Genomic DNA, 26837 nt, shown 5'->3' on the forward strand with positions numbered 1-26837 from the left:
GTGGGAAGCGTAATTTTGTTATAGCACATTTTGCTTCGGTATACGTTCCGAAGTGAAGAACCAGAGGAATTGAGCTTCCATTTTGGAATTTGTGCTGCAACAATTGTGCTGTGTCCGCACTAAAAGTGTGAGTATTCAACCATTCAATCTTCTGGTAGTGTAATGATTTACGCACTTGTTTACAGGAAGTCATAAAAAATAATTGACACTCGTAACGTGTGGAGTAAATTACAGTTTACAGCTACACAGCTCAGCCGAGAAGACGAGCTACAGCTGCTACAGCTGTGGAGGTGTTTACGAGTGTAGCCACAGCTCGTAACGACGCCGACGTGACCGCCCGCGGCCGGAGATCAGAGGCGGCTCGGGCCAGCGTCGCGACGCTTGGATTCCGGAATGCTGGCATACGTTACTGGCAACACCAGCGCGTTCTCTTGACAGTTTGCTAATTTTAGAAATTTATATAAAATGTGTAGCGAGGTGTCAGTTGTGTCCGGTCCAGCGGAGGGTCCACACCGCCATGCCGAGGCACCACCGCCACCACAAGGTTCGTCTTCCGCTGTAGGCTACCGGCAGGTGCAAGCGTACGGAGTGAGGGAAGCCGCAGTTAAACAAGTGTTTGTGTACGACTGCTACAAACGTGTTTTATACTGTGTTGTCCTCAATGCCAACATATTGAAATCCGACTTAATCAGTGCAAAAGTTATACTACTACTCGATGTTTAGTTAGAGAATTTTAATAGCACAAATATGTGCATAGGAAAATTCTAGAATTTAAAAGTGCTGTGAATATACCCAGTTAATTACATTCATAATTTGTAAATACACGAAGAAACTAATACTACTATTGGTTCACTATTACCAAAAAGATATTATCTGTTTTCGGAAATTTTCCATCGTTTATGTGAGAAAAATACAAAAATGTAACGTTTCGAGGATTGTAATCCACTTTCTTCTTCAGGTGTAAAAAAGCTTAAAGCATAAGGTCAAGCATACATATAAATCTTCATTTTTGCCGTGTAAATTATTCTGTTTTTACTTAGACTAGTTCATTGTCGATCATACTGATTGGTTTTGGTGTATTTTTTAACCTTATGCCTTAAGGGTTTTGGTACGTAAAGAAGAGGATAAATTTAAATCTCAAAAACGTAGTGTTCTATTTTTGTAATTTCTTAAAATCTGTTAACCATTTTAAATCATCCATTGTGAGTAATAAACTTTATCTGGAAAAAGCTGTTACTTCTGAGGTTTTTAAACGTGGCAACAGTATAAAAAATACAAATCCTAAAAACAGCAAATTGCGACAACAGAGAAAAGTTGAGATGGAGAATTCTTCCAAGTGAGTTAAAACTAACTCGTGGCAAGAATGAAAATTAAAATGATATTGAAAGGATTCGTTCGAGGATTTTATTCGATTTACGCTTTTGATCAAATTCTGTCCAGTGCAATCATTATAGGTCTGAAGTATTACAAGTACGATATTTATTTTATGAAATTTCAATATTGTGTTAAATATAAAGTTGAATTTCAGGCATAATGTTAGCATAGTACCTACTTGCAAGTGTACAAGAGGTATGTGGTTGAGTGCTTATTCCAACCACTATGGTATTAAACTATTTCATCAGCCTTTCACATTTCTTCGTGAATGTTTAACGTATTATTGTAACGTTTTCTATCCAGGTGCTATTTGTAAAATACGTAAATTCTTTATGAATGTGGCTTATTTTTTAATTTATCTATATTTTAGGCTGACATATGCACCCTCTTCAGTATTAACCTCTAAATTAATTAATTATAACCTAATTGGATGTTTTATTATTAAATAAATGTTCAATTACGCTTAATTGTAAAAACTTTTAATTTATTGTTGGCCAGAACAATGGTTATTTATCCAAAGTAACTTTGGCCAAGTCAATGGTTTATTTTACAGTAATCATTGCGTAATCTATTGTCGTTGGTCAACTGTAACTAAAAAAAACACAACTAGGACTTCCTTTTATTAAAAGCTACCTTATAATTTTTAATAAAGCAGCTAATAATATCAGTAAGGCATATGCGTCAGACTTGACAAAAGTACCTAACTAAAAAAAGTGTTATGCATGCCCGAAAACATTTAGAGGTGAAAGATGCTACAATGTGGTATACCATAGTTATTGCAATATTGAGTAATAAATATTCAATAAAACGCATAGCACTGTATCGGAGGTAGTCACTCATCACTTTATTGGACTAATGGATATGAATTCCGCAAAATGTATAATGCTTAAAGTGAAACGATTTAAATCTCAATTGGTGTATTTTATACTGTACGTATAGCATAGAGAATACTGTGAAAGAATTAAAACAAATTGTGTCCTCTATTGTTGTGATATGTAATTGCCAAATTGTACGCTGTATACGTACGGAATTACGTACAGACACGGTTTTAAAGTATTGTTGTAAAGCTAACTGAATCAATTAAGACGCTTTTCTTGGAAACGCGTTAAAAATAAAGCTCATCTGCCGAGGGCAGATTATTTATTATCTGTAGAACTGAAAATGCCACGAGCACCTGTGGTATGTTAATTCTTAAATATTCTTCAAACATAAGTACAGTACTTTAAAACATACAGTACTTCAATGTTTAAATCTTATTTAATATTAATAAACATACTTAATCCTTTTTTTATAATTTATAATGTGACTTACATAACATAGGTATACATAAATAAAATTGTAATTATAAACAAATAGGCGTATAGTTCTGTACTAAAATATTAACAATACATTAGTTTTAATTTCAGATCTATTTTTAGTATAGTATAAAGTAAAATTTATATTTTTAATACATGTAAAAGTGTGTTGTTAGTAAATTTTTTGCATTTTATTATATTGATTACAGCGGTAACAAAGGTATTATGTACGAGTTTGGTGTTTTTTTCATCAAAATCCAAACTGAGAAACATGCAGACTGCACATTATTGTATATATAGTTAATTTAGTGTTCATTTATCTAAAATAAAAAAATTCTGACTTTAAAGGTCATTCATTACCTTAACGGCTCTGGCAGTTGTCACCATTGTGCCTTTTGCCCAATAGTCGTTACAGAATGTTTTTCCCAACATTCTTAAACATTTTCGAGGTAGCTTTCAACTTTCTATAGTTGTTACATTATTTTCAGACTTCAAAAGAGAATAAGAGCGTTCGGCATATAAAGTCCAGAGTAGGTCCGGACAAGGTTATTGTTGTACTTGTACTTTCAAGGGCTTTTCTCTCCGAGAGGTCACTGGTTCGAGTCCCGGGGATGTCAATAAACAAATTGCACATGGGTTAAGACAACTTCCCTGGTACAGCACAGAAAGAGCAACCCTATAAAAAGACATTTTTGTCATTGTAATATTACGAAGTAGAGATTTTAATGATAACAGTTAATAGGGTTTTCCATACAGGGTGAATATAAAGTCAACACCCCCTTCTATTTTGTTCTAAACTTTATATAAGGAGATATCCTTTGGTTAGTGGAGCAATGTGGAAGTTTCATGATTTTGAAAATTTTGGTGTCCCCCAAAAATTTGGATTTTGGGGGCGACTCAAAAACTTTAAATGTGACCTCCTTACAAGTGACCCCTCATTTTGAAGAACATACAAACTTAAATAATTTATTGTGAAAGTAATTCCTCAATTTCATGGTTTTTAAGACATACATTGATTACTGATGAATTGGTCCTCATTTTTGTTACAGAGGAGAGGCCCTAAGTCCCGGGAGTCCTCGGTACAAGAACCAGAGAGTCCTGGAGAGCACAGCTACCTCATTAAGAAGTCCGACTCATTGGGCCGGTGAGGTTATGGGTAATTTTCCGCTGCTTTATTCTAATCATTTGGCGTCTTTTTGCTTACATTTTTATTTTACTTTATTTTAAATTTTATTTCAACGTACACGTCTTGCAATACTAATATTATGCATTATTATTAATAAATTCTTGAGGTGATTAATACAGGCTTAGACATTAAATTATGTGCTTCAAAAAGTACCAACTCAACAATGTGACAATCGCTTCCAGATGCAGCAATTAAAAACTAAGGAAGCTAGCGGGAAAATTAAGATTGAATAACCATAAACGAAATAATTATGCCAATGGCGCAGTGTAGCGGGTACGGCGGTTGCAAGATATAATTCAATAGGAATGTTGAGTATAGCTTCAGACCACCTTCCTAGACTAAGAGAAACCCTACATTTCCATTGACTCAACCCTTCCCACCATAGCTACGTTATGTGTAGAACACTCCTTTGTTCCACCGTGCTTAGAGATCGTGTCCAATACATTGTAGTGCACTCCTTTTGTTCCACCGTGCTTAGAGATCGTGTCCAATACATTGTAGAACACTCCTTTGTTCCACCGTGCTTAGAGATCGTGTCCAATACATTGTAGAACACTCCTTTGTTCCACCGTGCTTAGAGATCGTGTCCAATACATTGTAGAACACTCCTTTGTTCCACCGTGCTTAGAGATCGTGTCCAATACATTGTAGAACACTCCTTTGTTCCACCGTGCTTAGATATCGTGTCCAATACATTGTAGAACACTCCTTTGTTCCACCGTGCTTAGAGATCGTGTCCAATACATTGTAGAACACTCCTTTGTTCCACCGTGCTTAGAGATCGTGTCCAATACATTGTAGAACGCTCCTTTGTTCCACCGTGCTTAGAGATCGTGTCCAATACATTGTAGAACACTCCTTTGTTCCACCGTGCTTAGAGATCGTGTCTAATACATTGTAGTGCACTCAATTGTGCACCTGATGAGACAAAGAGGATACTTCTTCACTTTCATTACACTGTACTTTGTAGAGTTGGTGTCTCCGATGTCGAAACGATGTAAAGAGTGCACGTTGAGCTTCTTCATCGCCGATTCATTTTGGATCTCTTCAGACAAAAATTACTCCAGATTCCAGGAGGCAAGTATGTGACATCGTCAGTTCCCAGACGCTGCACTAAGAGGAATGAGAACTGGAAGTAAACTTAATATTTCCATTCCATAGCATGTGGCAAAACTTAAAAGTAAAACGGCGGTCATTTGCGGTCAGAAAAGAATAGGACATACACGATCGGCCTTACATTTTTGTTTCGATCTCTAAAGTTATAGTATTTTGTCGAATTCTTCAGGAAACAAGTTTCACACCAGAAGAATAATAGATTCCAGTACTTGAATCGCAGTGTCCAATTTTTGAAATATAACGATGGTAAATGTGCGAGGTCCTCTAATTCTTTAACTCGTCGTCAGTAATAAACTTTGAACGAAAAAAACGTGTTTTGATAACCAATGATGATTGAATAATCTTATTCCAAAAACAATTTCCCCATATAATCAATAACTAGCTGTTTCCCGCGGCTTCGTACGCGTCTCTTAAGCTTTGCCCGTATATTTCTTTGCCTTCAAATAGTGTTTGGATATTTTAATATACGTAACTACTGTGTTGTAATTGCAGTTTATAATGTGCAGGCGCTTTGATAACTTTTATATCTTGCAGTACAGCCTGGTGGTTAGTTACATCAATGGGCATTGCGTATAAACCTTCTACATAGAAAAATACAAATTTTCATAGTGATCGGTCCAATAGTTTCTGAGTCTATAAAGGACAAACACACAAACATTCATTTTTATATATTATGATTGCAGAAACAGTTTAAACAAAATTTGTCGTTTCTCTTAAGCTTACTCTATGCTTTAAAACTATAAGTGTAAAGAAATTTATATATAAATATATTTTTTGTCGCATTATATATGTTTACAAAGAACAGCTGATTAAAAATTTGAAAAGACTCTTTCACTTAATAAACATATGTTTGCTGCAATGCATTTCTTACGGGTATTTCTGTAACCAGTGGGGCGGAATCCTGAATCGGGAAAGGGATAAAAAGTATCCTATAACCTTCTACAGATCAAGACGAACAAATTTTAAAAAAAATTAGGCGAATCCGTCCAGCCGTTTGTGAGTGATGCTGTTACACACGAACAGTTTCATTTTTATATATATAGATTAATATAATAAACATTAGAAACGGATGACTCTAGGGCGCTATACACAACTGGGCCTATGTTTATATTAATTGGTTTGTTCCAATTCTACATGGGCCATCTAATGGAAGAGTCGAGAAGTTGTTACATCAACGTCTTTAAAAAACGATGTTCCCGTATTGCAGGGGTAAGGCTGCGGCTTTCTAACCGAGAGGTCACGGGTTCGATTCTCGGAGAGGTCAATAAAGATTTGAGAGTAGCTTTGGACCGTTCCCGCAAAGAAGTTTAGTGCGATCTATTAAAACGCTATCAGCATACAAATAACTCTGTATATTGTACTTATTGTAAACAAGTATAATTGACAACAATTAAATATCCAATCGTCTGTCTACGATAGGGATAGTCTGGGTTTGTAGGTACACGTTTGATTGCTTTGTAAAATAATTTGAATGGCTTAAAACATTATTAGTGAATTAAAAATATATCATTTTTTGAGTTTATAAAATTGCTAGCAGATAAATATGTGTGTTAACATCAGCACCAAATTGCAACCAAAATTACTTAATTTATATACCCCGTTGACTATTTAGATAATTGTATTTTATAGCCTCTTGTCTTTCCTAACTTCGCTAATTTTGGTTTAAGGTATTTGGTGGCCAGTAGAGATCTACCAGAGGGTGCTGTCGTAATCAATGAGGATGCACTGGTTATAGGTCCTGCCCAGGACTCTTCGCCGGTCTGTGTAGGCTGTTATTCGCCAATTGCAGCAGACCTTTCTACCGCGTGCAGGTGGGTGAAATGGTTTACTGAAAAATAACATGAATAGTTCTGGTTTATTTAAAGGTAAAGGATACACTTATTCTTGTGATATTTAGATACTTTCTGATTAAACGGAGGCCGACTATTCAGAGCACCCTGTGGCTGTTAGGGTTAGGCGAATTAAAATAGTGTACAATGTGCTTGTTCTTCACATTGAGTTATCAGGGCAACGCATTGAGTCGGTCAAGGTCATTCATTGGCCCGTACATAGTTTGTTAATATTCGCTCTTAAGAAGGAAACAGGATTTTTCCAGATATTTGCCATCGTTCAGTAAAATAAACGTGTTAACCTAGTTTGTAATATTGTGTTAGGTTATTTATTTACCTGAAGAAGAGATCAGATTGCAGATCTTGAAACGTAGTGTTATTGATGTTTCGTATCACTGAACAATGGCAAATATCCGGAAAAAATCCTGTTTTCTTCACAAGCCTTCCATCGTCAAAAGCAAACTTCAAAAACAAAGGACTCGCTCTTATCTTACGCTTTATCTTGCGATAATTTAATCTCTCAAAAGTATTCGAGATTAGACCCTCTAGAGTTTTTTTTTTTATATTTTACTGACCTGTATTATCTGGAGGGAAAAACAAACACGTTGTACAATATTTAGAGTAAATTCACCTAACCATAACAGCCGTATAACCAAAAACTACTTACTCTACAGTTGACTCTAAAAATCGAGCTTATAATAATAATACTCTGTATTGCATTAACAATAGTTACAATTGCATTGCATGCGTCATAAAATGGAATTTAAGTTGAAACTTAAATTAAAACTTTAAAATAAAACCATCATAAATTATTAGGCCTATTTTTTATAAACACAGTATGTCATAAAGATGTCATTCGGTCTTTATTTATCTATATCAGAACCGGGTTGTGTTAATACTCTTGAATAACTTCATTATTATCTCGCTCTTATCTTACGCTTTATCTTGCGATATTTTTATCTCTCTCCAGTATTCGAGATTAGACCCTCTAGAGTTTTTTTTTATATTTTACTGATCTGTACTTGTTTTCTTCCGATACATCGTTTAAGTCAGAAACATTCTTTTTATCAACAGATATCCAAACACTCTCCACGACCTCATTTAGGCTTGCTACCATGCTATTCAAAGTAACATATCCACCATTTTAAGACACTTCTTGTTTGTCGTAGGTGTGAAAAGTGCCAATGGCCACTGTGCTCAAACAAATGTAAGGGCTTGTACAGGAGACATGGCCACAGCAAAGAGGAATGTGAACAGCTGACAACATGCCCAGTAAGCTCGACCCAATTACCGAACAATCAGCTGTTCAACGCCATCACCCCTCTGCGCTGTCTTCTGCTCAAGCTGAACCAGCCAGAGCAGTGGACCACACTGATCTCCATGGAAGCTCACAACGACGTTCGCAGGAAGCTTCCGTCAGTCTGGGACTACAACCAGAAGACTGTCGTTGACAGAATAACTCAAGACTGGAAAATCACAGCGTTCTCTCCGGAAGAAATTCATACAGTTTGCGGCGTTCTTGAGGTAGGCTATAGATTTAGTACTGATTATTTTTAATTTTACTTTTTTTGTCAACTATGACTCTGGCAAGTTATTCGTCCGTTCAGGAACTAGTTTAATGATTAGATACGTAGAAATCAACTACATTAACTACACAACAATCAACTATATAAAAATCGGCTCTCTTCCTCCTATTTTATAATTTCTTCTTTTTTTGGCTAATACAATAAAAAAATGTAAAATCTAAACATATAAAAACTTAATAGTTTAATAAAAATTAAATTCCACTTATTTATATTTTCATCATTCCACAAATACGTGAATTCATTGCATTTCAAAATCATTACATTTTTTTATTAATCGTGTATCCAAATTAAAACATTCTAAAATAGAAGATAACAAACTGTTTTGACCTACTGTTATAGTGCTAATAACATATTTTTGTTTTAAAGGTTAATGCATTTGCAGTTGGCGAAGACTCGTTGAGTATCAGAGGACTGTATCCCACAGCCTTCTATATTGCACATTCCTGTGTACCCAACACTTCACACACGGACGATGAGGAGTTTAGAATGAAAGTATTCACTTCCGTGCAAGTCGCAAAGGATGAAATGATCACTTTGTCATACACAAACTCTCTTCAGGTGGGTATATTGGCTTATAGTATAACATGTTATATATTTTAACAACAACGTAAAATTTATTTTTGCAGCACATATGTAAATCTGCACGAATACGGTGGTTTTTATTAGTGAATCAAAACAGTATGTACCACCATATTTCATTTATAATTCGTAATATTAATAATATTGAGGACAATAAGTAGAATGAACATGATATAAGTTAGAGGTCAGATTCCGTTATATGCCCCCAACGCTTAAACTTTTTCAATGAACTTAGAACGTTATAAAACGATGTAGTTGTGTAACAGAACTAACATTATGCCCCCAACGCTAATTTTTCATTTACGGATGATTATAATGAATTACAATTGGTTACTAGCTAAGAAAAAAAGGTACTTACGTATTATATCGACCACACCCCTACATTTCTCCAAACACAAAAATTCAACAAAAACAAACATTACCAAACAAAAACTAAACTCTTTATTGAAAAAAACACACAAAACTTGTTTTTATTCCTGATCACACTCCGCCACCCAAAATGCGAGTGCCTCCGGCCATCAGATCGGGGGCAGCACCTGATGTCAACGAAAGAAAAACATCCCTCGAGATAGTACCTATCAGTAAAATATCAAATTCTAGAGGGGCTGATCAGAAATATAAATTGAATTGTAATGGAATGGCAATTATGTACCGTGCAAAAAACTTAAATAATAATGTGATGCTGCGCGGCCTGCCGTAATCGGGATTCTCGAGAAAGATAAGATAATAGCGACAACAATACCGATCGCAATACCTGGAAATGCTTGTTGATTGATGGAATGTTAGTTCTGTTACTCAACTACATCGTTTTATAACGTTCTAAGTTCATTGAAAAAAGTTTAAGCATTGGGGGCATATAACGGAATCTGGCCAAGTTAGAATTGTGAAGAAAGTCTCTTCAGATGAATCAGGTTATGAGAAAATCAGAATACTTCTTCACCTAGATTACACTATATTTTGTAGTCTATGTAATGTCGGAAAAAATGTAAGGAGTTCATTTTGAACTTCTTCGCCGACTTTTTGCATCTCTTCAGACGAACATGACTCCCAGATTCCAGGAGTCAAGTCTGTGACAGCGTCAGATTCCAGACACTGCACTAAGAGGAAAGTGAACTGATGCTGAACTCAACATTCACATTTAATCAACCCACCATAGCTAGGTTATGTGAGCAATGTTTACACTAAGCAAAAATATACGATAAAGTTCCTTTTCCTTTAGTTTTAGTTTTGTTCAAAAGTCGACTTAGATATATTTTAGTCTGCAATGCATGTATGTTCCAAGGCAAATTTAAGATTACGCTTAGTAATTTAAATATTTTACATACAAGTAGATCCTCAGAGATGAGGTTTATAAGTTCATACCGATATCATAATGAATATAGGTCAATACAATACGTTGTAGTATGAATTTTGAATATTGCCTTGGCACCGATGAAACTTGTTATAATTGTGTTGCTTCTTTAAAATAAATGTTTGATTCTTTAACTTTAGAATACGGAATGGTCTTTTTGTAATTTAAGTACAAGGTTTTCTACCTGGTCGTATGTATTGACATGTCTGTATTAATTTCAACTTGCTAACCAATAAAATATTACATTAAAAATAGCAAGTACAATATTACTTATATATAATAGTACAAGGAATATTAGGTGTACCACAAGGATGCGTGCTGGCGCCCATTTTATTTTTATTGTAAACAGGTACAGCTAATTCCAGCCTGGAAGTTATGATGATTGCTATGGTACAGTACTTGATAACTATATCAAGATGGTTGTAATTTATTCAGCTATTTTTAGGTGTTCTGCTAAAGTATATTTCTATCATAAATTTGTTTTAGAGTAGGCTATAATTGTGATAAATATCATAGAAACATTGAAATCTAGAACTTTCCGCGTTTTAAGTCTATAATTTCTAAAAGTCACACATCTTTAATGCGTAATACTTAAAATAGACGACATCGATTCCCCCCCCCTTAAATATGAATGCTGGGTTTGACCTTGTCCCCAAACTCATATTCTAGGTACGCCACTGACTGAATGCGTTGGGTGATCTGACACGCGCTCTGGGCGTCGCGATATTATAAGGAAATGCCAGAAGCACTTTGCATGCTTCTCGTTATTACAAACAGTATGGCGTTATTTTATAATATTAAATTTCTGCTGAAACTGTACCAAACACCAACTGTTAAGTATTGACATTTCCCCCCTGCACTGTCTGTAGACATAACAAATACGCATAGCTGAGCACGAGTTATTTACAGCTGAGTCGCAACTACGCTAGGGTGACTCAGTCGTAATGGGGAAAAATGGAACATGCCATCATCTTCTCCGGTAGGGGGGGAGAGGAAGGGGGTGTTTAACACGTATTTGTTTCTTTCATAATAAATATGTTGTCTTTCATAAAAAATGGAAACTCATATTAGTATATTGGTACAGTGTCCATAAAATATGGATGTAAAAAAATTTGTAATTTTTAATAATTATCCATAAAATAAAACTTAATTTCAACTTGGTTAGTTTTGAAAATTGGCGGCCATGTCGTATTCAGGCTTTTTATTTTAAACACGAATAAGGTCATGTGATTTAAACATTAGTATTGTCAGTTTCACATTTTAGAGCTATGTCGCAATAACCTAACTAAATATACCAAAAGTAGGGATTAAAATTTTGCATTTTCAGTATTGGTTTTTATAGCGAACTTAGAATGAAAACAATTCAAAATTGTATACAAAATTGTCCTAAACGGTAATCTATTAAAATTAATAAAACTAAGTACAAAATAGTGTATTCAGGAACCTAATTCAAAACGAGTCAAACAAGTTTATATAACTCCAATTTAATGCTTACACATTAAAAAGTTTATTGGTATACTGATTTTTGTCATTTTAAGGTTTTTTACATTGCATTTATGTTATGGACATACCATTCGTGTTCTAGTTTAAAGTTTGTTATTGACGATGAAAGGTTTGAAAGGAAAATAGGATTTTGAAGTTTGCCAGCGTTATACAGGGTGTCAATTAAGTCTGGAACCTCTTTTTTAATTTTTAAACCACAATATAAAAAAATACCAAAGTTCACACGTGCTTACTGGTGATAGTAACGCATACATCTGCTCAATTACCGACCGGATAATCTCTTTGGGGGACGGTCCACAAGGAGTCAGACAAAATTCTTAAATAGCAGCATAGGTCAAGACCACCTCAAGACACAAAATATGAATTTATTTGCACAACATACAGCACTTTTTCAAACCAAATATGCAAAACTTTTAAAAAGCATACAAATAAAACTGTCACTCACAGAACAAGCAACAAATTATCCCAAATTTTAGGAAACCCTAAGGACAAAATTACAAATGATAGTAAATCGGGAATTTATGAAATTGGATGCGATGACTGTGACAAAATTTATATTGGACAAACAAAAAGAACAATAAAAACACGATTTAAAGAACATTTATCACACACAAAATATGGAAGAGTTGGCAAATCTGCTGTAGCCAAGCACTGCATTGAATCAGGACACAGAACATCAATTACAAATCTAAAATTAATAAAAGAAATAACAAAACCAATGAACTTGAATGCTTGGGAAACACTATACATAAACAAAAATAAAGAAAAACTCATGAACAATGAAGAGGGCCCTATTGAAAATTCCAATCTTCTTTCTTCGCAATTTATTCAAAAATTAAACTCTAGTCAAATCTAATTTTTCATACTGGCTGAAATATTTCCAAAATTTTTGTATTTACATTTTTACACCATATGTTATTTTAATATTAATTGTAACAAACAATGTGTAAATATTTATTTGTGGAGTTGCCTGAAGATGAAACCTTTGGTTTCGAAAGGCCTCGTCCGAAAATTTTTTTTTTTTTTTTTACTTTAATTTATTTACAATCTGTTTATATACAACAAACAATAAGTAAATTTGATGATAAATCTTAAGGACATGGTTAATCAAAGTTCATTAACCTTAATTAACATAAACATTTAAGAGATTGTTCATCTTTAAAATCGATCAGCTAAGTTTAAGAAATCATGTCTTTTTAGCCGAAATTGATGGTCACTGTTGTCCAGCAGATTAATAGCCAAGTAGTTAGGATGAGAGTTTAATTTGTTTTGATACTTGATGCAGAACTTTGGAATTTCTTCAGTAACAAAAGGGATATTCGTGTCTCTGTGAATGACTTCATTACGAACATACCATGGGGCCTGTAATATCTTTCGGAGAACTTTAGATTGGAAACGCTGTATAATTTCAATATTTGATGTAGAAGCAACTCCCCACAGTTGAATTCCGTACGTCCAGATGGGCTTTAGAACAGTCTTGTACAACAACAGTTTGCTTTCTATTGATAAATGGGATTTGTTCCCAAAAAGCCAATTTAGTTTTGAGAATTTTGAATTTAATTGGAGCCTTTTGTTCCATATGTGTGGTTTCCAAGTCAGCTTCCTATCGAGATGTACACCCAGATACTTAGCTTCATTTCTTTGAGGAATTTGAATGTTGTTTAAAAACACTGGTGGACAGGTGTCATGTTTCAACGTAAATGTGACGTGAACAGATTTAGTTTCATTCACTTTAATTCTCCAAGTTTTAAGCCAAACTGTGATAGAATTTAAGTTAGTTTGTAGAATTTGTGACGCTACAACATGGTTGGAGTGGGATGCCAGTACGGCAGTGTCATCGGCGAATGTTGCTGTCAAAGAATTTTGATTAGTTGGAATGTCTGCAGTGAAAATTAAGTACAGCACTGGTCCTAGTACACTTCCCTGAGGTACACCAGAGTTTATTTCTTTCAGATCTGAAAGACAATCATCAAACTTGATTTGAAAATACCTTCGTTCTAAATAAGATTTTATAATGTTGTAAACAGTGTGAGGTAGATGACTTTTTATTTTAAATAGAAGCCCTTCATGCCACACTTTGTCAAAGGCTTGACTCACATCGAGAAATGCTGCAGAACAAAATTTTCTTGATTCCAAATCTTGCCTTATTATATTAGCTACTCTATGGACTTGTTCGATAGTGGAGTGGTGCACTCTGAAACCAAACTGATGATTGGGAATTAAATTGCATTCAGTTATAAAAACCTGAAGTCGTTTTAAAAATAACTTTTCGAATAATTTAGAAGGTATAGGTAGTAGACTGATTGGCCTGTACGACATTACTTCGTTTTGAGGTTTTCCTGGCTTAGGAACAACAATAACTTGAGCCACCTTCCATTGTGATGGGAAGTATTCAAGCCTCAAAATAGCATTAAATACGAAGGTAAGAAAGAGTATGGCTTTCCTAGGAAGCTCTTGTAGTATCTTACCTGTTATTAACTCATAACCAGGGGCCTTTTTGGGATTAAGATTTTTAATCTCATCATATATTTCAGATGGTTTAAAGGAGCCAATAGGTAGTGAGAGTTGGTTAGGTGAATCAAGAAACTCCCTTACAACATGTCTATTATCAAAGTTGTTATCTACAGGGTATGGTTTGAAAACATTACTAAAATATGCAGCAAACAAATCAGTTTTCTCTCTGTTACTTTTCGCCCAAGAACCATCTGGTTTAGATATTGGAGGAATGGGCACTTGCGGTTTCTTTGTGCTTTTTGTTACTTTCCATAAAGAATAGTCTGTTGCTTCAGTTGGGGAGAGATTTGAAGTGAATTCTTGAAACCATATGTTTTTTAAGTTTTTAAGCAAAATCTTTAACTGTCTTGATGCTCTGTTAAACATTGTTTTATCTCTTACATTTCTAGAATTTTGCCATATTCTTCGTAAGCGACGTTTTTGAGCAATGTGCTGCTTAATATATATTGGGTAATTGATGTTGCCACACGTTGTATTATTAAGTTCAGGCGTTGCACTCCAAGCAGATTTCTGAACAGTATAATTAAAAAATTTCCACAGCGTTGTCTATTTCCTCTCTTGTTTTAAGTGATATATTAAGACTTAAACTGTCATTTAACGTTTCACGAAACTTCACCCAGTTTGTGCCTTTATTCGATAAGGACGGTGCCTTTTCTTTCAATACAAATGATGAACTTATTGATAGGATGACCGGAGAGTGATCGGACGACAAATCAAGAGATGAAACAGCCTCCATATAGTTAGGAGAAATACCTCCCGTAACAAAGAAATCAAGAAGATCTGGAATTTTGTTGGGATCTGAAGGCCAATAGGTTGGTTCCCCTGTAGATACGTAACTCAAGTGATTGTCATTCATGCAATTTAACAAATTTCTACCTCTAGGGTTAATCAACCTTGAACCCCACATGACATGTTTGGCATTAAAGTCACCACCTGCTACAAAACGAGGCCCTAAAGTTTCGAAAAATTCGTTGAATTGAAGTTTGGTAATATTGTGCCTCGGGGGACAGTAAACACCAGAAAATGTAAGTGGTCCCATCCAGTCCTCAACCACTATGCTTGTAGCTTGAATATGATCTTCTTGAAATCTAGGTAATTCATAATGTTTTATTTGTTTTCTGATTAGCACAGCGCTACCTCCATGCGCCGTATTGTCAGGGTGGTTTGTAGAATAAAAAGTAAAATTTGGGATTTTGAAAAAATTTAAGTTTGTAAAGTGGGTCTCAGAAATTAACATAATATCTATTTTGTGTATTGAAATAAAAAGTTGAATATCTTGGCCATGTCGGGCCAAGCCATTGGCATTCCAGAGTCCAATCCTATAAAATCTATTCATTTTAGTTTTGATATGACAGTTGTCAATAGGTTAATCAATGTACCTATTTGCTGGGCTTGTTGAGACATCATCATTTCGAACTTATTTAAAAATCCATCAATTATTTGATTCAGATTGTGATTTGCTTCTACATTTGATTGACCTGATGCCACTCTAGCATAAGATAAGGTTGGTGATACTGGTTGAGACTGATTACCTGTTGAATTTTGAGTACAAACAGATATAGGTCTATCTACTTCTCGATCTTGCACTGGAGGAGGAGTGTCTTTTTTTAACGCTGGTCTTAGAGGTGGAAAAGCCTTTTTCTTAATATCTTTGTAAATAGAGCAACCTTTATAGTTGGCTGGGTGCTCACCACCACATAATACACATTTGGGAGGAACATTTACAGATTTATTACAGCTGCTAGTATCAAGATCTGAGCCGCATTTTACACATCGGTTTTGGTACCAGCAGTAAGCCTTTGTGTGCCCATATCTTTGACACTTTTTGCACTGCACCACATCATTACGTTTGTAAGGGGGCTCAAGTACAATTTTGGCATTTAGTAGGAATTCAATTTTAAAAATGTCTTTGTTGTTTGATGCTGGCTCTAGGTCTACAAAAAAAATTGACAGTGGATCTTTAGATTTGCTACTTCTAAGGTTCGACACATTCCTAACTTTGTGGTTATAAGCTTCTATAGCTGTTTTAATTTCCTGGGGTTCCGTAGAGAAGTGCATATTCTTAAGCACTACTCTATAAGCTCTGTCACCCTTTATTTGGTATGTATGGAAGTTTACTTTCATGTTAGTTAAATGTTTGACTAATGCGCGGTAGGCTTCAATAGTATCAGTGTTAATTTTTACTTTATCTCTAGCTATGCATTTAAATGAATATGACTCTTTTTTAATTACTTGTTCAATGTTTACCATCATTTTACTTATGTTGACAATGTTGGGGACAAATATAGGTGGAGGCCTCACCTTCGTCCTACATTTGTCGTCATTCATCGTTTCTTCTTCAGAGCCTAGGTTGGCGTTACTCAGCATTTCAAATCTGTTGTGCAATTCAATAGGTCTAGCAGTTTTTGCAACGTACTCTGTAGGTCTACAAGGTTTCTTAACATCTGAAACGTTGGCTGTTGACAAATGTCTTTTGTTTCTAGTTGTTTCGATTTGCCACTCGTTTTGATTATTGACATCGTCATTAGAAATAGTTTTTCCTGAAATGATGTTCATTGTTTGCTTATTAGAACAATAATTGTGATCATTAGTTATGGTATCAAAATCCAAACAGTTTGAGTTGTTTGAAGGGGCAAATTTTAAGTTGTCCATTCATTACCTTCTCACTTGAAAAACTACTAATAGTAAACAAACACTGAAAACAATTAAAGTTAACGGGTAAGGTTAGTTGTAGGAAAAGTACTGGAAAAAAAAGATTACGAAAAAAATCTAAACATTTTTATGTAAATTATGAACAAAAATGTTTTAAGAACTGTTTTATATAGTTTTAACCACTAATTGGGTAAAAAAAACTACATTTTAAATTAAAATAAAGGACACAACACTGAAACAGCACAGCTGGGGTTCACAGTCTTGACATTGTCCGAAAAATAAACAATTTGGAAAAAGTAGTGTTTTTATTAACATTTAGTAATATTTAAACGGATTCTAGTTACAGCTGTTTAAAATCAGCTGTTCGCAATGCACTCAATGAAGCCAAGCAAAACTAAAAGGTTGTAAGTATGTGCCTCAGAACGTTTTAGTTCGCACCGCAGATTTCTCTAGACGTTATAAGCTACTTGACTCAAAATGTTTTCGCAGTAAATAATGTACTTATACTTTAAGAACGATTTTCAACATTAAAAAGTACATTGGGCGTTTTAGTATACACGATTCGCAAATAATGAAAGTGTCCAATATTATATTACAATAAAACATTTTCTTCGTTTCCACGAAGAAAGGGATACTTCCCGAGTTAATTACTTTGCAGCTTCTCAAATACAATAGAATTTTCCTCATCCTTTCAAGTTATGAGATCGTGTTTGTGTTCTTTCGATAAAACGCAATACTGCGCAATTCTCTGAATAAAGGCAATAACGAGTTTCTATCTGTAAAAAATCAGGTACTTCGGTATAATCCGGAGGCCACTCTGTCCCTATCTACTGTGTATTATTAGGTTATGTAAGAAGGTAAATAAATACGTACTTATTATGAATAGAAAAAAATTTAAAAGTGGTCGCGGGACTGACCGACAGAAGTGACTACTTCTTATAATGGGGTGTGAATATATATCTTGTGAAAAAGTACGTTTGCTAATTTATTATTAAATGATTATTTTTTTGTATTTTAAATATGGGACACTCAATTATGCAACATAAAAGTCTATATTATTTTCTATTCGTTTTATACATATTTTTGTAATATATTTTTACATTTTATATATTACAATGATCACTGACCTCTAAATATTACAATAATAAATATTTATACATTTCAATATTATCGTTTATATTAGTTTCTGTATTTTGGTCAAAATCATTTTCGAAATAATTACTTCATTTTCTTTGTCATTACATTACAAAAATGAAATTATGGATTCATGATAACTGAAATAAGAAATAACAACTCTGGAATAAAATCTTGCTAAATATGTTTTATTGAGCTTTAAATATTGCTATTAAATGATGCAGTAAGTTAATCAATTTTACGTTCGATTCCTTAACTAACAAATAAGTAGTTCAGAGATTATTCAAACCAATCTATAGCCCACCAAATGAAGTAGTCACTGCAATGAGGAGCAACAGTAACCTCTCACAAGCGCGTCCGGGCAGCCACTGAACGGAGAAACGCCCTGCCTGACACCAAAATGACCGCGATAGTTCCGCCCTAGCGGCTACAGAGCGAACAAGCGTGACTCTTCGTTCCGTGACGCGAAACGAAGGTTCCCCCCACGTTTAAAACATACATTTATAGCCCACCAAAAGAAGTAGTTACCTCAAAAAGTTAATTTAACATTTACTAGCACTAACGTGATTTGAGATTGAAGTTAAGTACTATCTCGAAGGATGTTTTTTTGCAGAAGATCGGGGACCGAAGCCTGCACTGATATCAAGGGCATTTCCGATCAGTACTTCCCCAACTTCAGCAGATCACGAGCCAGATCGTCGACCTTTTCCGACACCAGATCACTTTGGAGTATCTGGCACGTGATCTGAGATCGCGAGAGTACCGATCAGGAATTCCCTTGGCTATCGTTGCTGGCTTAGGTGGCTCCGCACTTCTGTTACATATTTATGATAACCTAATTTAATCTACTTATATCGCGTAAAAACAATTACTAAATACAAAATAGAGTGGGCTCCGGATAATACCAAAGTACCAAAATTAATTCTCCTTGAGAAAGATAAGAAAACACTTATTTTTTAAAATTACACTTTATTAAATATACTGTATAATTCCCTTAATTCGTTAAAAACATATCACTTCCAATAGTTTTAATTCATGTATGTACTAAAAGAAATTAGTGCTTATATATTCATCCGATTTTATTTTGGGTGCGATTACAAAATTAGGTGAACTTCTTCCTGGGAAGGCTGTGATTCCTTGTACAGTGATACACTCTTGTTCTACTTTTGCACTCTTCAAGAAAGTTACCATAGTGAGCTACGACTTGAAGTTAAAAAATACCCAATCAAACCGATTGCACCATCTTAAACTGAATGTAACTAACATCGATGTAGTAAGTTTTCTTCGGCAGAACTAAACTTTGATACAGTTTATCAGTATAGTACGAGATACATCAATGCAAGCCTGGAGTGTGGCGCAGTGTTGCCAACTGCAACGGAATAATAACTAGTGACGAGATAATCGATTGAATTCAACAATCGATAGGTCGTTACTGCTCATCTATCTTTCTGAATTCTTTACCTTCACGACTTTAAATTAATACGTGTTCGAACTATGACACAGAATAGGAGAAAAAAGTAATAATAAAATAAAAACACGCAGAATAATCGAACGCCGAAGAACAAAACGGTTGTAAACAACCGGAACAAAGCGAGACGTCATCGAGTCGCCTCGTATTGCGAATCAGCTAATATGACAATGTGGCAACGCCACATGGTGAGGGGGGAGTGGGGTGCTGTAACTGCCCATACGGCCAGACTTGCAATGACATATATCTTGCACTATAGTTTATTGTTACAATTATTATATGCTCGAAATATTTGATGGAAGTCCTGCTGGTCTTTCTCCCATTACTTCAACGTATGTGGTCTTGTTGGCTGAGCGTTAGTGAAGACTCACTCACAGGTTGGATTAATTCCTCTTCTGTCTGTCTGTCCAAGAATAACTTGAGAACGAATTGACTTAAAGCAAGGCCAAGTTTGAGTACGATGCGTGTCTCTCCATGGGATTTGACTGAGTGCCAGCAAAGTCGATCTGTTAAGGAGCTGGTAAAATCTCTCTTCTGGCTTATCTATCAATTCACAGGATGTCTCTCAACCTGAAATCATGTTCTAAGAGTATATACTTCTCTTAGTTGAGGTATAGACTTGAAATTTTGAATGAAACTTCTTTTCTACACAGCCATCAACGAGTACAACAGTGGCGTATGTCCCTCTAGGCTGGTAGAAAGGCCATTTTATGACTTATCAGAGTTTTATTCATCTGACATCAGTGAGATAGTTTTTTAGTGTATTGTTCTGCTACATAGTACACTTTTGTCTGACTAACATTATTGCAGTGGTTAATTTCAGTGGGAACGCAAGGGAACGGCGTTCCCTTACCTCCCAAGAGTGCCGGAACGCAAGGGAAACGCTTTTAAAACTACGAGTACAAGTTTTAGTTTAAAAAAATTGTAGGTAGGATCAATATTATGCTATGCTTTGTTTGCGAGTGACTCGTAAGCAGATAGTAAGCGCCCGTACAAGCAGTTGTGTGAGCTGTGCTGTGATGAGTCTTGCACGGAATCAGGCAGGAGGAAGGTGACGGGCGAGTCATCCTAGTTCGCGCATGCGCGGCTGCGCCTCTCAATAACAAAGCAATACCCACCCCACCCCCTTCCTTTTCCCCCTCCATTCCTTCACCGCGCAACCGCCCCAGTGATCACAAGTGTGTTGACTAGTTGACTTGACCTTGGGTGTGTTTTCGCGTTTAAGTTACAAGTTGCATCGCATCCCATCACGCTTAAGTTCGTTTTTTGATGTGCAGGTCGTTGATTGTGTTCGTGTTTATGCTTATTAGTGCTGGTGCAGCTAAATAGTTTCCTAATTGACTATGACTACCAGAAAAAATTGTTGATTTCTTTTAAACCTAACCCTAAAGAAACAAAAAAAGGTTATGCGAATAATGAGAACTGCAGTTCGGAAGCATTGACTACAAACTTCAATTGTTGATCAAGATAAAAAAAGAAGACGCAATCGGGATCAATGAGGATAATTGCGATTACCATTCCCCTTCGACTTCCTCGTCGGTCAAAATAGTATCCAGGTTGGTGGGTGGGTTAGAGCAAACCATATGATTGCTCTAACTTGTGATGGTGCTTCAGTGCTACTAGGCAAGAAATCTGGCCTTGCTATACAGCTTACTGAAACGTTCCCCAACTTGTTCATTTGGCATTGTTTGAACCATCGTTTAGAGCTTGCCGTGCACGATTCCATAGAAGAAGTAGCTGGAATCAAATCATTTTAAGATATTCATGGATAAAATTAGAAACATGTTTAGTTTGTTCACCGAAAAACAGCAGGGAGTTGGCAGAAGTTGCTAAAGGACTAGAGGAGCAAATGTTGAAAATCGGCCGTGTTTTAGATACTCGTTGGGTAGCCTCCAGCTTAATGGCGGTGAAAGCAGTTTGAACAGATTTTAAAAGCTTTGTACAAATCATTTCATTGAAGCATCTGAAGACAAACAAAGGGACTCGAAGCAACGTTCAACTTACAAAGGGCTTTGTAGTTACATTATCTTCTACAACTTTTGTACACAATCTGGCATTGATGTTCGATGCTCTAGAAGAGTTATCGGATTTGTCCTTACAGCTTCAAAAATCAAGCCTCAACCTTATCCAAGCCCACAGTGATGTAACACTGTTAATCAAAGTGTTTGAAAACCGAGTTGAAAACATGGGTAGACGTTCAGTGGAAGCTAAAATTGCTATTGACGATTTGATGTTTCAAGATGTTAAACTTTGTGTAAGGATCCAAGATACCCAGTATTCCATAAAAACAGTTCTATCGGAGCCTCGCTAAACAACTTGACTTCAAGGTTGCTATCATCATCTTCAAATGCGGCGGCTGAAACAACTACACCAAAAATCATGAATGACATCAAAGTGATCCACCCCATGTATTGGCCAAAAGACTTATCCATCACCTACGGAGAAATGTGGGATCCAGCGAATCTGCGATAGATTTAAGATTAGCAGCTCTCAGGATATAATTAGAGACTTCAGACACTTCAAGCAGGGACTGAAGCCTATGTTAAGTGGAGAGAAACCTACTATTCTAGAGCAACCGCCGTCGTTTTAAGAAACTGATTTCCATCATAAATAGTATTGCAGTGTCTAGTGCTGAATGTGAAACGTGGGTTTTCTGCAATGAATCTAATTTATGTCTCCTCTTAGATCTTCACTCTACATTAGCACTGTTTGCGATTTAATTGCGGATCAGGCTCCTAGGACCTCCTGTGGCTAGATACAATCCCGAGCGACACGTCAAAACCTGGCTGGCGAAGGGACACCATTCTGCACTTGACACCAAGTCAAAACAACGAGGGCAGAAAACTTACCATGAAGACAGCATTGCATTGTGGGAACTTTTTTCCTAAACCTGTTTTTTAAATATCTTTTAGAATTTCAGAACATTAAGTTTTCATTAAAATAAACTAGCCTATGCCTAACTTATAGTTGTGTTCTGAACTCAAGTTTCTGAGTTCTTTTTTTGTACTTACAGTTAGTTTTGTGTATTGTTGTTTTTGTTTCTTTGTAGTTTTCACTTTAAAATATTAACAAACAACTAAAACTAAGTTTACCAACAGTCTTGGCATTGCCTTACAATATTATACTACAAATCCGTACATATTTGTTATAATAACTAATAAGCAAATAAAATAATCAACCTTAACTTTTTAAAACTACACTAAATTTTAAAAAAATGAAAACCGTGTTACTCCACTCTGTGTGTCATTTATTTTGTGTGTAATTAAACGCTTCCTTTTCCTTTCCAAGAAGTTGGTTTATTTTGAATGTATTAATATTGTTTTGTACCATAAGGTATGCAATTTTTTTTGTAAAATATGCAAACTTGTAAAAAAGCTGTTATATTAACAAACATCCATTTACATATTAATATGTATTATTATTACTACTGTAATGTGTATAAATAAAAACTGTGAATAAGGCTCAATTTGTTTTTTATTTTACCATTCATTAAAAAAATTAATATTGGCGAGCTTCATTGATTCAAACAAAATGGGTCAATGAAATCAAAACCAAATATTTCTGGGAAATTTAAAGTAGGCAACAAAGGTGTTAATGGAGTAGAGTAGAGTAGAGAGTAAACTCAATAATTTAAATTCATGTTTTTATTTTCTTACATCCTAATCAAGCACCTTAAAGAAAATAAACAACATTAAAATATCACTTGGTATTTTTTATAAAAATGAATGTATTATTATGTCTGGGTGGCCTAAAAACAAAGGTTTACAGTTATAATTTTCAAAAGTTTTCCTGGGTGAGGGCCCCCCTCCTTCCTGGGGTGTATTCCATACCCACCGGTCTGAGCTTCCCGCTTTAAGAGTTCCCACACCTAAAATTTTAGAAATTAAGCACTGCATTATTGTATTATTAAAATACACTTTTACATGTAAACTATTGTGTCTTCTATCAATGAGTGTTTAATTTAAATTGTTTTGATAATATTTTACTGTTAGTATAAGTATTCTGACGTGATCTATTGCATGTAATGTTTAATGATCAATACAAATCTTATCTTATCTGTGTGATGCCCCCCCCCCCATTCTATCCTAAAGACCATTTCCTACTTTTATTCATGGGTATCCACACTAGGGATGCAGAATGCGTGGATGGGAAAACGATTCGGAAAATTATTTGGAATTGATATCTTCCCATTTCAAAAGAAATGAAAAGAAATGGGAAGATATCAATCCCAAATAATGAAAAAAATTATTTGGGATTTATATCTTCCCATTTCAACCCCCACCAAATCACCCCTAACAGCCCTGATGTCACCTCAAATAAATAGATATTTTTTTTTTTTTTCATTCCAAAACTAAAGTGGCTGACGATCAGCTATATCGATTTCTCACTTGGACTATATTGAATCTGCAATGTACTTAATAAACAATGAATATCTTCTTGGAAAAATTGAATTTATTTATTATCCGCGATACCCCTAATAACATTGCTGATTATGTGTGCTCAGCTTTGTCTTTGTTACATTATTAACATTAACACAGTTTTTGACCTCTAGTGAGTAATCATCTGGCACCAATAGGTATTCAAATCGAGGATTAATTATGACGATTCCAAATGGATAATCCTCGACTTTAATACTTACTTATTGGCGCCAAAAGATGACTCACTAGAAGTATGAACTATAGTAGCGTTATGACTACTGTTTGATGAAGGCATGTGTTAATGTTAATAGTCAATTCACAGTTCAGGACTATAACATTGAAAATATTGTTAGAGCTCAAATCGAGTCCTTGTGTGCTAAAACAAAACCCTGTGTGTTAGTTACGTGCATATGCCTATATTTTATGACAGGAGTTTAAAATTAACAGCACATTAACACTTTATTTCTGACATAGTTCTATTAAGTATAATTTTCGACCACATTTGTACAAAAAATTTTAAAAATTGAAAACATGTTTTAATAAAAAAGATTTCAAAACTACAATTTTTTAATTACAAGTTTTAAACAAATTAAAAAATTAATATATGATTCAGTTAATAATTAATTAATACATAAATAAGTAGATTAAACAATTTTAAAATTAAAGGAAATTGTTTTAATTTAAAAATTTTCAAAACTACAATTATTTATTAAATTTTAACAATTAAACAATTTTAAAAATTAAAATATTGTAAAAATTAAAAAAAAATTTTTACATTTAAAATTGTCAAATTAAAACAAAATAAAGACAAAAATTCATTTACATTTTTTTTATTTCAAAAGTTTTGGTTTCAAAATCACCAAATTAAAAAGTAATCATTTTGTAAGGACGTGTATTGTATTTTTTGCTTCAGGGAACGAGAAGTCGCAGGGAACACCTAAAACAGTGTAAGTTCTTTGATTGCGAGTGCAAGCGGTGCCAGGACCCGACTGAGCTGGGTACACACGTGAGTTCCCTGAGGTGTGAGTGCGGCAGTGGACACCTGGTTCCTACCGAGCCGCTGTCACTGGACTCCACTTGGCGCTGCGATAATGATCAGTGCCACGCCTCTCTGGCCGCCGCCGAGGTCGACACCGTTGTCACTAGGTACATTACAGCTTGGCACAGGCTCTCTCACAGCTCACTGGCCTAATGGTCGGTTACACCTTCTGTCATTTGAGAGTTTGGGTGACTCATTTCTGTGGGAGTCACAGAATACCGATTCCTGGTATTATGAAAATTATTTCGGAGGGAGCTGACACACCGGAGGCCACTTTTTTGAAGATACTTTCTTACCGGGGACCCAAAAATCTACATTACTAAAAGAAATGTTATTTGACTTACTGTAAATATTTCAATTATTAAAGATTTTATCACAAATGGTTTATGCTTATCAAAACTCAGATTGCGTATCAGATTAATAAGTAGGTTATTCCAAATTCAGACAGGGGCGTATATAAGAGGGAGTTCAGGGGGCTCTAGCCCCCCAGAAATTTTGAAAGAATGTTACAATTGAAACCTCTAGATTGGTTTAAGCTACAAAAAATGTACTAAGACTGACAGCTCAACAATTTCCCGGAAGATTCCCGAGTCTTTGTTTTTGGCAAGTATTTGGTACTTTATTATTATCTGGAGACCACTATTTTTTGGGAGTTTTTTCACCGAGGACCTAAACATCTACATTATTAAACAAAATTTATTTGACTTAGCCTACTGTAAAAAGTACATTTCATTTTGTCGATATACATTTTAAGTTCTCAAAATAAGAATATTTCAATTATTAAAGATTTTATCACAAACGGTTGATGCTTATTAAAACTCAGATTGCGTATCAGATTAATAAGTAGGTTATTCCAAATTCAGACAGGGGCGTATATAAGAGGGGGCTCTAGCACCCCCCCAGAAATTTTGAAAGATTGTTACAATTGAACCCTGCAGAATAGTTAAAGCTACAAAAAATACTGGACTGACAGTTGAACAATTTCCTGAGAGAAGATTCCCGAGTCCTTGTTTTTGGCAAGTATTTTACTTTATTATTATCTGGAGACCACTATTTTTGGGAGTTTTTTCACCGAGGACCTAAACACACTACCTTATTGGATAGAATAGACTGTATTTGACGTACGGTGAAAATTACAAGTCATTATGGCTTTTGGTTCTTATTTTCTGCCTACCTAAACGAAGCGGTGTCTGCGAATAGTGAGGCCTCTCTGTCCCTATCTACTATTACGCTATCGTTATTACGCTGTACAAGTAGGTAGATTCATACTTAATTTACCTATAAACAAACGCTCCAGTTATAATTTAATTTTAATTTTGTGAGGCCTTTCGTTTGTCAACGGAAAATTGTAAGAAAGAGATAAAGAAAATTAAGGAAATTGCATTATTTAATGGCTATATGAAACTGAAATTATTGACATGATAAAAAAGAAAAAGAAAATTATTGTAAGAAGTTCTCTATCAGACTGAACGCAAAGAACCTGAAAATTTGATCACTGTTTCTTACAACAATTGAACGACAGAAATTATTGAAAGTTTTAAAAATCATGCCAATAGTACCTCAAATTCCAAAATCAAACTAAAAATATATTAGGAAATCCAAAGAATAAGATAGATGTTGATGACAAATCTGGAATCTATCAACTTAAATGTGGCAACTGTAATTTAAAATGCATGGGCCAAACAAAAATGAAGATCAAAAAGAGAGTCAAGGAACATAAAGCATGTCTGAAATATCAACAAAAGGAAAGATCGGCCATGGCAACTTCACATGCACTTCATACTGGACACTGC

The 26837-nt window shown here is 35.0% G+C and overlaps 1 protein-coding gene across 1 annotated transcript in view; it reads left to right on the plus strand.

Annotated features, from left to right (window-relative positions):
* Window positions 1–394: 394 nt before the first annotated feature.
* The window catches only part of LOC124363226 (SET domain-containing protein SmydA-8-like), a 32107-nt gene continuing 5664 nt past the window's right edge, over window positions 395–26837 (plus strand). Inside the window, exons 1-6 of the mRNA XM_046818393.1 lie at window positions 395–544; window positions 3719–3813; window positions 6639–6782; window positions 7970–8324; window positions 8753–8944; window positions 24919–25151. Of these exons, the coding sequence (XP_046674349.1) occupies window positions 518–544; window positions 3719–3813; window positions 6639–6782; window positions 7970–8324; window positions 8753–8944; window positions 24919–25151 (1046 nt within the window). The 5' untranslated portion in view covers window positions 395–517. The remainder of the gene's footprint in view (window positions 545–3718; window positions 3814–6638; window positions 6783–7969; window positions 8325–8752; window positions 8945–24918; window positions 25152–26837) is intronic.

The sequence above is a fragment of the Homalodisca vitripennis genome, chromosome 5, assembly GCF_021130785.1.
Source record: "Homalodisca vitripennis isolate AUS2020 chromosome 5, UT_GWSS_2.1, whole genome shotgun sequence".
Lineage (NCBI taxonomy): Eukaryota > Metazoa > Arthropoda > Insecta > Hemiptera > Cicadellidae > Homalodisca > Homalodisca vitripennis.